Genomic DNA, 12,462 nt, shown 5'->3' with positions numbered 1-12,462 from the left:
TGCCCGCTCGAACAAATTGATAAGCAACGGGATGACAGTGACAGTGACAGTGATTTGTTGCCTACTGTCTGAACTGCATCAAATATGGTGTGGTAATTATGGAAAATGAGTAGGTAGTGTCTTATGATGTGTTGCACAATACTTTTGTGGCCGCAGAGTCTAGGAACATCTTCACTCATATGTGAGGCTCGGTCCGAGCGTGTGGAAAGCGGCCAAGAGTATGGCGGCGGTTGGGTTATGAAGGTCGGCTGTCAGGGCTAGTGTAGCCCAATGGTATATGCTCGCTCCAGGAACATGAAGAGCCTCAATCTGTTCGTTCAGGGTTTTGACAAAGAAGTCTGACCATCTCGTAGGTGGGCGGCCATGCCGTCTTTTGACGTCTGGTGGAATCCAGTCGGTAACAGCTCTAGTCCAGCAGTCGTCTCTAAGTTGAATTACATGTCTGGCCCATCTGATTTTCGACATCTTGCCAAACGAGACAGCATCCCTGATTCATAATCATCGATGGAGGTTGGAACTCCAGATTCCTTCTCCACTTGAGTGAAACGTGATACTCCAAGCATAGCTCTTTTCTTGTAGCATAATACACACTTAAAATTTCAAGTTAATATGTTTGCGTGGCAAAGAATTGCCCACATTTTATAATGCTACTCTGAAACTTAAGTAACAATTTTGAGGGGCTGGAGTGATAGCACAGTGGGTAGGGCATTTACCTTGCATGCAGCTAACCCGGGTTTGATTCCCAGCATCCCATATACTACCCCGAGCACCACCAAGAGTAATTCCTGTGCATCGCCCGCCAGGTGCAGCCCATAAAGCAAAAAAAAAAAAAAAAAAGCAACAATAAAACAACAACAACAAAACCAATAAAACAAAACAAAACAAAAAGTAACAATTTTGGTAAAAGTTCAGTTATTTTTAACTTGTTGTATTTAATAAATTGCCTCATAATCCTTGTTAGTAGTGAAAGTTTCATTACTACCAACAGGCAGTTCTTGTAACGGATTTTCTGAAAAATTCTACCTAATTGTGATAGAATATACTCAAGACAACCGTTCCTTGTTGCATATGTGGAATTTACATTTAAAATCTGTTCCTGTCTCATTGGGTGAGTACTTTTTTTGAATTTTAAGACTTTAGTTAATTAAGCAGTTAATTGAGTGTACATTTTTAAAAAGTGTTCCCGCTGAATAGTGATAATTATGGTTTAACTTAAAAAACAATGATTCTTAATGGTTTTTACTATAAAAGTATCATGTTACTTTTTGAAGTCTTAAAAGGCAGTCTGGGTTATATAAGAGCAATTGGATAGTATATGTAGCAACAACTAATTGTAATTTATTTTCACTAATTTTGTTTTTCTTATATTTTATAGATGAAAAAGTAGATGTAAAAATATCTGAAGCAGTTTGGCAGTCGGAAGAACATTATTATTCTTCTCCAGAGAAGATTCAGTCCCCTTTTTCACAGAAATATCAGGCTTGCAGAGCAAATCTACAGAGTACCAGCAAGTTGACTCTGTCTTCAGAAATGGTTTATAGCCAAGAGTTGCAATTGCCAGAAGGAGTTGAGATAATAAGTGTTAAGCCTTCAGCAGGTTTGTAAATTTTCGTAAAGAGACGAGTCAAATTTCCTTTAAGGAAATGCTAAGGATTTAGTAAATGTTTTAAAATAGGTGCAGATATTCCTTTTTAAATCCACAGAGAGGGCCTAGAGTAATAATACAGTGGGTAGGTCACTTGCCTTCAACCAGCCGACCCAGATTCAATCCCCGGAACTCCATAAGGTCCCTGAGCCTGCAGGAATGATCCCAGCAAAAGCCATCTTTTTATAACCAGATTTTTTTCATTTTTATAATCAAATTGAGGTTTTCACCCTCTTGCTTCACTCAATATGTATATGTATGTGTTTGTGTGTGTGTGTAACTGTTTTCTTTAAATGCTTTTCTTTTTGCCCAGTTGTTATCGGCTGCTAATACTTTTCCAACAAATACATTTAGCAGAAATGAACATATTAATGTGTATTAATAACTTTCACATTCTGCTTCTTTGTATACTTTCTAAGGGAAGAGAAAGTTTAAAAAATTGACATTGACGTGTGTGTGTGTGTGTGTGTGTTGGGCCACACCTAGTGGTACTTACGGGTTATTCCTAGTTTTGTGCTTGGAGGTCACTCCTAGTGGTGTTTGAGGGATCATATTCAATGCCTGGGATCAAACTGGGATCACTAGATATAAGGCATCTTCCCTGTATACACTGGCTACACTGACATAATTTTAAGCACTATATTATTCGTAGCCAGACAGAATACCTTCACCATGGTAATTCATTTTTAAAATGGCAGGACTGGGGATATGTCTCTGTAGAACACATGTTTAACATATTTGAGTCCTGAGTTCAGTCCTTGGCATTGAATGCTCCTTGGCAGTAGCACTGAGTATAGTCATGGTGACCCCCAAACATGCCAGTGTCCAAGATCTACAGTGCCTGAGCATTAAACTGTCAAGCTTATAACCATTATGTTAACCATGTTAACCATGACCAGGAGTGGCCCAGGAGAAATTGAAGATATTTCTAAACAACAGCTCTCTTATTTCATGTTGACTCATGCTAAATTTGAAAGAACTTCTACCAAAAAAGATTATTTATCTTGATGTCACTCAAATTACCTTTCTGAGTAACTCTTGTTTTTTTTTTCTTTTTGGGTCACACCTAGCGATGCACAGGGGTTACTCCTGGCTCTGCACTCAGGAATTACTCCAAGCGGTCCTGGGGTGGCCATATGGGATGCTGGGGATTGAACCCGGTAGGCCGCGTACAAGGCAGACGCCCTGTATTATCACTCTGACCCCATTAACTCTTAAACTAAACATAGACTCATGTTATTGATAAACAACAAAGACTAAAACCTTTATTTTATCATTTTATTTATAGACTGTAACCTTTCGTACATAACAAATTTAACCAACTATGGATTATTTTTATTTTAGGACATTTGAGTTCTTCATCGATATACCCCATGTGTAGTGCTCCTTATTTATTGGCAACTTTGTGCTCAGATGAGAAAGTAAGATTCTGGAGATGCAGAGTAACAGATGGAGAATCAGTTACGTCAAAGAATGGAGAAATGGAGCTTGTGTATATTTGGGAAGAATGGCCATTACTTATTGAAGATGGACTTCACAATAATAGCAGTATAACCATACCTGGTAGGCCTATAGAAGTTAGCTGTGCACACACAAACCGTTTAGCAGTTGCATACAAGCAACCTGCATCTAATAGTAGACATTCTCAGGACTTTGTGATGCATGTAAGTATCTTTGAGTGTGAGTCGACAGGAGGTTCATGTTGGATCCTTGAACAGACAGTTCATTTAGATGAGTTAAATACAGTGTTGGATTCTGGCATTAGTATTGATAGCAATTTAGTTGCCTATAATAAACAAGAGGTATATCTATCCAGTAAAGAGAGTATCACTTCAAACACAAAGCACTTAGTTCATTTAGACTGGATGTCTAGAGAAGATGGTTCTCATATTTTGACTGTAGGAATTGGATCAAAACTCTTTATGTATGGACCCCTGTCGGGCAAAGTACAAGAACAGACTGGTAAAGAAAGCCTCATTTTTCCTCTCTGGGAGAGTACTAAAGTTGTGCCTCTTTCTAAGTTCGTGCTTTTACGAAGTGTGGACTTGGTTTCTTCTGTAGAAGGTTCTCCACCTTTTCCTGTTTCTTTATCCTGGGTTCGGGATGGCATTCTCGTTGTAGGAATGGATTGTGAAATGCACGTATATTCCCAGTGGCAGCCGTCTTCTAAACAAGAACTTATTGTAACAGACTCCTATAATGGGAGTACTCCATCTTTAGTAAGTTTGGTGAAACACAATAACTCATCAAGTTCTGGATTACTTCCTCCAAAGAAAACTCTAACTCGATCTATGACCAGTCTTGCACAGAAAATATGTGGGAAAAAAACTGCATTTGATCCTTCTGTGGATATGGAAGATTCAGGTCTTTTTGAAGCAGCTCATGTACTGTCCCCAACTTTACCTCAGTACCATCCCTTGCAGCTTTTGGAACTTATGGACCTTGGCAAAGTTCGGAGAGCAAAGGCCATCTTGTCGCATCTTGTTAAGTGCATTGCTGGAGAAATTGTGGCTCTTAATGAAGCTGAATCTAATCACGAGCGTCGTCTAAGGTCTCTCACCATCAGTGCTAGTGGTAGCACTACCAGAGACCCACAGGCATTCAACAAGAGTGAAAATACTGATTACACAGAAATAGATTCTGTCCCTCCACTTCCTTTATATGCCTTACTTGCAGCAGATGATGATAGCTGTTTCTCATCTATGGAGAAATCTAGCAATCAGAGTACCTTAAGTAACTCAAATCAATTGTCGAAAGAAAGTTATGATGATCTTTTCCAGAACTCATCTTTAACTACTGATAGTTATGTGTTAGAGACAGATGAAGAAGATACGAAACCCAGGGTTATTGATCTTTCACAGTGCAGTCCAACTTACTTTGGTCCTGAGCATGCTCAGGTTCTTTCTGGACACCTACTTCATTCTAGTTTACCAGGACTCAGCCGGATGGAACAGATGTCTTTGATGGCCTTAGCAGATACAATTGCAACTACCAGCACTGATATTGGAGAAAGCCGAGACAGAAGCCAAGGTAAAACTAAGCTGAATATGGTATTGGACGAAAATTAAAGATAATATTTACCCAGAGAGCAAGTTTTTTATATTCTCCTCCTGCCCTTTCTTTTATGGTTGTTGCAATGACTCCACTGGAAAATGATTGATTGCATATGTACTTGCCAGTGGTGAAACTCATTTTGTTTTGGGGGGCCCACCCACTATGCTCAGGGAATCACTCTTGGCGGGCTTTTGGGGGCCATATGCAGTACAAGGACTAAAACTTGAGTCAGCTACATGCAGGGCAAGTAGCTTAACAGCTGTATTATCTCTCCGACCCCTGGGGTGTCAGACTCTATTCTGGAGCTTGCATGTATTTTTGTTGCAGTGCTTATCAAGTCACACACCTGGCTGCAGTGCTCTTATTCTTTAGTTACAGTGCTCACATACATTTGGTTAATGTACACAGGAGATCACACAATTTATCTTGGCACTGGAGAACCCAGCTTGAATGTTTTTTTCACTGGCAGTTGTACTTTGGTGCATATGGGGGGTTACTGGGGCTTACACTCGGATCCTGAAACTAGGTAGGCTGAACCTCTGAGAAAGAGAATTTGTTCCTTCTCAATCTCCTAAATCTTTTTTTGTTTATTTTGTTTTGGGGACACACCCGGCAGTACTCAAGGATTACTGGTGGAGTAATCATTAATTTCAAATAAGGTGAAATTATTAAATTCTAATCTTGTGCTCGGTCAGTAGGATGTCCCCTTTGAACTATACTTAGAAGTAGATTTAAGAAAAAAAGTTGAAGAGGAAAAAAGCTGACTTATGATGAATCATGATATTTCCACTTTGTTTTTTTAAATGTGATTATTCTGTAGATATTTTATGTTTTTAATTGAAATAGAAATCAGTTATTGGAAAATAATTAGAAAAGATGCATGTCTTGTATCAGTATGAAATATATAATAGTAGAGAATGCTAACTTATTTAAAAATTTAATCATCTTTAAATAAGAATTAGGTCAGATGAAGTCAGATTATAAAAAGTGTTGGTGACTTTGGGTCAGTTTATTATGTTACTTTTCCAAATTATTTAACTGTACTATAGTTTTCTGTAATGTATGATTGGGTAGAAAGAAAAAAGATATAAATTCTTTTTATTTTCATTTTTTTCTTTTTGCTTTTTGGGTCACACCCTGTGATGCTCAGGGGTTACTCCTGGCTTTGCACTCAGAAAATACTCCTGGTGGTGCTCGGGGAACCATATGGAATGCTGGGAATTGAACCCAGGTTGGCCGCATGCAAGGCAAATGCCCTCTCCGCTGGTCTATCGCTCCAGCCCCTAAAATAATGTTTTAAATGCCAACTTTTAGAATGCTTAGAATATAAAGTGTTTAGGATGTACAGAATGTTTAAAATAGAAAATGTAGAACGTTTAGAATAGAAAATAATACTTTAAATGCCAACTTTTAGAATGTTTTGCCCCCCTACTTGTTGCTGGATACACAACTGCTTGGGGAGGAGCAGTATTAGCATTGTGTTTTGCTAATTTTTCTTTCAAATAAAAATGAATAAATTCCCACCCCACCCCCACCCCTTTCTTACAGGTGGAGAAACACTTGATGAATGTGGATTAAAATTTCTTTTGGCTGTTCGACTTCATACGTTTCTTACCACATCCCTTCCAGCTTATCGAGCTCAACTCCTTCACCAAGGTGATTTTGATAGTATTTTAAAGTAAGACAGATAGAAGAGAGCCATGAAAACTTTTGTTTTTTGCTTAGACATGATAATGACATATTTGATACATTCTGAGTTTTATAATTTTTTTATGTTATTGCCACTTAATGTTTTGAGGGTTTTTTTTTGCTTTTTTAACCATTCCCTGCAGTATTAAGGGGTTACTCCCTTTTTGGTGCTCAAGGTTTATTTACAGAAGTTCTCAGAGAACTCTTGCTTATGGTTAAATCTTGGGGCTCCTGCATGCAAGATATGTGCTCCAGCACTTTTTTAGCTATATCACCACCCCTGTTTCATATTTTTTAGCTAGAATTATTAAAAATTGGTGCCAGAGAAATAGTACAGGCCTCAGCGCATTATGGTTTGATCCTGATTACTGCTAATGGATCCCCGGAGCACAGAGCAAGGCATAAACCCTGAGCACTGTCAGTTGTGGCCACAATCAAAATGCTGAAAACTTTTTGGTTGTTAATAAAGTTAATGAGAATACAAACTGAGCAATTGGGTGTTTGATGTTACGTTTTCTTTCTTTCTTTTTTGGTTTGCTTATTTTGGAGCCACACCCAGGGATGCTGAGGGCTTGTTCCTGGCTCTATGCTTAACAGATCACTCCTTTTGGTGCTCAGGGGACCATAAAGAATGCCAGAGCTCAAACTTGAGTTGGCTGTGTGGAAGGCAAACCCCTACTTATTACAGTACTATCTCTCTGACCCCACAATGTTGCATTTTAAAATGATAGTATAAGCCACTTACTATTGTTTTATTTTTCAACTCTTTATTCAACTTCCTTTTCTCTTTTTTGACATTTATCAAAATTAATTTTCCTCCCAAAATGTTTTATTATAGAAATAATGCAAATTTAATTTTTATCAGAAAAATATTCATGTACTGTTACTCAGAAATCTCAAAGAGAAATACCATTTAACATAATTTAAACAAAGAAGTATATTTCTTACCTTAGAGCTGAGAAAGGTCAAGCATTATTGGTTCTACAGGCTTAAACAATATCATTGGATGATATAGTTTGTTTCTGTTCTTTCATCTCTTTATCTTCTTTTCCTCTCTCTGCTTCCTTCCTCCATTTATTTTTTATTTACCTGTGGAAAGTAAAGCTTAGGATTCTAAATCCAGTTCTTTAGTTCTTCACAAAAATCACTAAACTTGGTAAGAGATAATAATCTAAATATATTTAGTACAATGTCCATTTGTGGCATAGAGTTTTTAAAAGTTTCCCTGTTTATTTCAAAGATTTGGGTATATTGGACATTTTCTATTCCAAGGAATTGAATATTAAGTTAAAATTTTGAGACCCGGCCCAAGGATGTAGCAAGTGGTAGGTGGCAACTTGATTGAACCTTAGGTTCAATACCTGGCACCAAAACCAGATAAAAATTTTAGTTCATACTTCCAAGTCTCCTGATTATCAAAGACATAATTAGCTACTTAGTGTACCCAGTAATACTAAGCAGACACTGTAGAAGACAAATTAGAGTTGAGTAATAATTACCACTCATGCAAGCTGGTAATTTGGAGAATAACTGAAGTAAGTGGCTCTATATAAATATGTACATTTCTTGCTAATATGGTGATACAGGGAAATAATAGTTATGCATGAATGGAGCACTGGGGGAACATCAGGCTGAGGACGGAAAGAAGAAAAACTGCTATGACAAGGTTCTATTTTAATGAGTCATCAGTATTACTTATTTGAGTACCTAATTGTGGGGCCTCTCCCAGAGGTGTTTGTCTGAAGCAATGGGTCACTGGGACCATGGGGAGTTGTGCTTGAAAGGGGTCTGTGGTGAAGATTGAACTCAGGCTTCATATGTGCAAAAGTTGTGTGCTCTATCATTTGAACTGCATTCTCAGCCCTATGTCTTTTAATAATAATGCAATAAAATAGTAATAGTTATAAAACATCATGATTTCTTTTTAATTTTATAAGCAAGAAAATTGAGGAATTAAGAGTTAAACATTTTACCCGGTTATATTCTTTTTTTTTTTTTTTTTTGGTTTTTGGGTCACACCCGGCAATGCACAGGAGTTACTCCTGGCTCATGCACTCAGGAATTACTCCCAGCGGTACTCAGGGGTCCATATGGGATGCTGGGATTCGAACCCGGGTGGCCGTGTGCAAGGCAAACACCTTACCCGCTGTGCTATTGCTCCAGCCCCTACCCAGTTATATTCTTAACTGAAGCTGGAACTGGAATTTGATGTTCTTTCTGGTTCTGGAGGCTTTGCAATGCAAAGACTGTCCACCAAATTATACTTTCTGTAGATGCCTTTTAAATTTCATGTAATTAAATACATAAAACAAAGTTTGATCAAAGAAAAATGAGAATTGATTTTGAAAATTGTCTTACTGTTAGAGACTATTGCTTCAAGTGCTTGTCATTTGGGTGGGTGGGGGTATTGTTTGTTTTGTTTTGGTGTTTTGGCCATACCTGGTAGTACTGGGGAGTGGGTAGCTACTGCCTGACACCTAGCTCAGTACTAGGAAGTTGTTCCTGAGGTGGCCCAGGGAACCATATCAGGAATCAAACCCAGATCACACTGCCTTGCAAATCTGGCTGCAGCCATGAGCTGTCTCCATAGCCTTGTCTTTTTCTAAGAACTATCATGGTTAATAGCTATAGAACAGAAATACTCAGCATATTGATATTGGCCATAGCAATTTTTTAAAGGATATTGGGGGAGAGAGCTGGGCACAGTGGTAATGGGAGTGATGCAGGAATGTGCATGAGAAATCATTAATAGTAGTGTAAATCTCCGAACCTCAATGAACTCAATGAATTAAAAATTATGTAAACTTTGACAATGCATGCACATTATAGAAAATACTAAAGTGATTTGTTTCAAAGTTTAAAAAACAAAAACTCTCCCTTATTGCCTCTATCACCAAACAGTTACAACAATGTGAATCTCATAAAGAATTTAGACATTTTTATTATAAGCGTGAAGTTCAGGTTTATGGTTTATGATTACCATTATATTATCATGTTTGTTTTTCTTATGAGTATTATTTTTAACATTTCTTCAGGCCTTTCTACTAGTCATTTTGCCTGGGCATTTCATTCAGTTGCAGAAGAAGAACTGCTGAACATGTTGCCAGCAATGCAGAAAGACGATCCCACTTGGCCTGAACTAAGAGCAATGGGTGTGGGGTGGTGGGTTCGGAGTAACCGTATTTTACGCAGATGTATAGAAAAAGTAAGTTTCTATTTTGGTTTAAAATGAATATATTTTGAATATTTCTTTAAATGATCCATGTCTTCTCTGCTGTCAATATTATAGCAGTATAATGCTATTTAAAGATTCTTTTTTCCGAGGGGAGGGGTGGCACACCCACCTATTCTTAGGGCTTACTCTTGGGTTTGTGGCTGTACTCAGGGATCACTCCTGTTGGTACTCGGAGGGACATATGTGGCGCCAGGATCAAATCCAGATCATCTATATGGAAGGCAAGGGTCCTACCCACTGTACTATTGCTTCAAGCACATATACATACCTATCCAATAATTATAATATTAGATACTAGATATTAGATAGTTTTTCTTGGCAAATGTGAAGGAAGAAAATGAGTAGCAGGAGCCAAAGCAGTAGTATGGCAGGTAGGGGATTTGCCTTGCATGCGGCTGACCCCAGTTCAATTCCTGGCATCCCATAGATACCTTGAGCACTTTCAGGTGTAATTCCTGAGTGCAGAATCAGGAGTAAATCCTGAGCATCACTGGGTGTGACCCAAAAAGCCAAAAAATACTTTTTTTTTTAAAGAAAAAGAGAGTAACATTCTCAGGAGAGAACATGGTTTTTTTGAGTGGAGAAAATCAAGTATACGCCCCTAGAAAGATGATAGCAACTTTCAGAATGGGGCAATGTGCCAAAAATTCTGGGTGTTTTTTTCTTGGGGGGGGGCAGTGCGGCTGGGCAAACCTTTGGTGCTTAGGGCTTACTTCCTTCTGGCAGGGCTCAGAGGACCATGTGTGGTGCTGGGGATTGAACCCAGGTTGTCCACACTCAAGGCAAGCATCGTATCCCCTGTACTATCTTTCCAGCTGCGAAAAACCATATAGAGCACTTACAGAAGATTATCCTGGCATTGCTCTTATACATTGCAAGGCCCATTGAGCACTTAAATGTGAGGTCAGGCACTGCTTATCTGAGCACTGATGGCAGTGGCTTCCATGGTTAAAGGAAAATACAGGGGCAAGGGATGTGGCTCAAGTGGTAAAGCCCAGGCTTTGCATGTGTGAATTCCTGTATTTGATCCTCAGAACCATGTGCCTGTACCCCTCACCAATCATTGTTGCCAGGTATGGCAATGGTGACCCCTTCACACTACAAGGAGACACTCACAAATTAAAATAAAAATTATTGTACATTTTGGGCCAGAGCAATAGTACAGCGGGTAGAGCGTTTGCCTTGCTTGCGGCCGACCAGGGTCCAATCCCCAGCGTCCCATATGGTCCCCCAAGCACCGCCAGGAGTAATTCCTGAGTACAGGAGTAACCTCTGAGCATCACTGGGTGTGACCCAAAAATTAAAAAAAGTGTAAATTTTAATAAATAATGACAGTTTTATATATGATGGGAATTATTTCATTTACAAACTGTTGGGAGTGGGGAGAAGGCTGGTTGGGAGGTGACCCTGAGATAATGGTGGAGGAAGCAGATACTTCAGTGGAGAATGTGGTGCTGGAACAGTCAGTGCATGGAACCCTATTATTACAAGATTGTAAATCACTGTGCTTAAAATAAAATGTATTTAACTGTTCCTATGAAAAATTCTCTGTTTTCTAATTACAGGTAGCCAAAGCCGCCTTTTATAGAAAGAATGATCCTTTAGATGCTGCCATTTTTTATCTTGCAATGAGAAAGAAAGCTGTCATTTGGGGATTATACAGGTACGTGAGAAATAGCCTATCGATGATACCCAATCATTAATGATATTGTGAATCATAGTGACTAAAATAAAATTTAAAAAATGAATTAAAAAAATGAATGAAAATATTAGATGTAAAGATATAAGGTAAGGATTGTTTATGTGGTTCATGTAGGTCTTATTTTCATATTTAAGGAGATTTCTTTAGGGTAGAAGACCAGTTGTGTTCCAGAGGAGGAGAAGAATCTTTTGTGTTTTGGACCATATCTGGTTGTGTTCAGGGTTTACTTCTGGCTTTTTTTTTTTTTCTTTTTGGATCACACCTGGCGATGCACAGGGGTTATTCCCCGTTCATGCACTCAGGAATTACTCCTGATAGTGCTCAGGGGACCACATGGGATGCTGGGAATCGAACCCGGGTCGGCCGCGTGCAAGGCAAACGCCCTACCCGCTGTGCTATCATGCCAGCCCCAACTTCTGGTTTTTTGGTCAGAGTCCATTGCTAGCAGTGCTCAGGGGACTGAGCACTGCTAGCAATTTATATTGCCTTTGTGCTCATGTACCATTTAACTCTCATCAATCACCACTACTCCTGTTGCCTACCTTAAATGTATTTCATAATCAAAATCTTATAAATTTGGGTTGTTCTTGGCAATATAAATTCTAAGGGACCAGGAAATGTGTTCAGTGGCCAAATTGCCTGACTTGGAAAAACAGTCAATCCCCAGTCTTAATACATGTGCTAAAGGCTATCCTGACTGCTCTTCCATTTGGGATCCCAGGAGCAAGTAATTACTTGGTGCATTACAGCCTGAACGGTCTGAGGACCACAACTAAAGCATGCAAGAACTGAGGCTGGGAGTGTAACCCCTTCCAGAACTCCATGTAAACACTGCAGATGAAAGCAAAATTCCTGATAAGTAGTGTGCTCTAGTGTGTGAAAACTAACTAAGTGTTCGAGAACCTGAATTAAGGATGTGTGGAATCCCATCAAGAACATCAAGATAGGAAGGGAAAGAGGAAAGAAATAAATACAAATTATGTATGTTTCATGGATTTAGAATTCTAGTAATGCTGCTTATCAATTTTTTCTAAGTTGGAAAGAAATCGTTTCAGTACCTAGGATTTATATGAAAAATAATTGCCTCATGGTTTTTTAGCTAGGGAAGAAAAGCAGCTATCAGTAATTCATTAATTG

General features: G+C 38.7%; 1 protein-coding gene across 5 annotated transcripts in view; it reads left to right on the top strand.

The window, feature by feature from the left end:
- The window catches only part of DMXL1 (Dmx like 1), a 128,135-nt gene that overhangs the window by 48,980 nt on the left and 66,693 nt on the right, over positions 1-12,462 (top strand). For all 5 annotated transcript variants that reach the window (XR_008630623.1, XM_055141063.1, XM_055141062.1 and 2 more), the window contains exons 16-21: positions 989-1,108; positions 1,376-1,597; positions 2,990-4,675; positions 6,248-6,355; positions 9,424-9,593; positions 11,189-11,286. Coding sequence is in view for 4 of the 5 variants with exons in the window: in XM_055141063.1 (XP_054997038.1) it covers positions 989-1,108; positions 1,376-1,597; positions 2,990-4,675; positions 6,248-6,355; positions 9,424-9,593; positions 11,189-11,286 (2,404 nt within the window). In the remaining variant the exon portion in view is untranslated. The remainder of the gene's footprint in view (positions 1-988; positions 1,109-1,375; positions 1,598-2,989; positions 4,676-6,247; positions 6,356-9,423; positions 9,594-11,188; positions 11,287-12,462) is intronic.

This window comes from Sorex araneus, chromosome 6, assembly GCF_027595985.1.
Source record: "Sorex araneus isolate mSorAra2 chromosome 6, mSorAra2.pri, whole genome shotgun sequence".
Classification (NCBI taxonomy): domain Eukaryota; kingdom Metazoa; phylum Chordata; class Mammalia; order Eulipotyphla; family Soricidae; genus Sorex; species Sorex araneus.
This window is presented reverse-complemented; position numbering and strand designations above follow the sequence as displayed.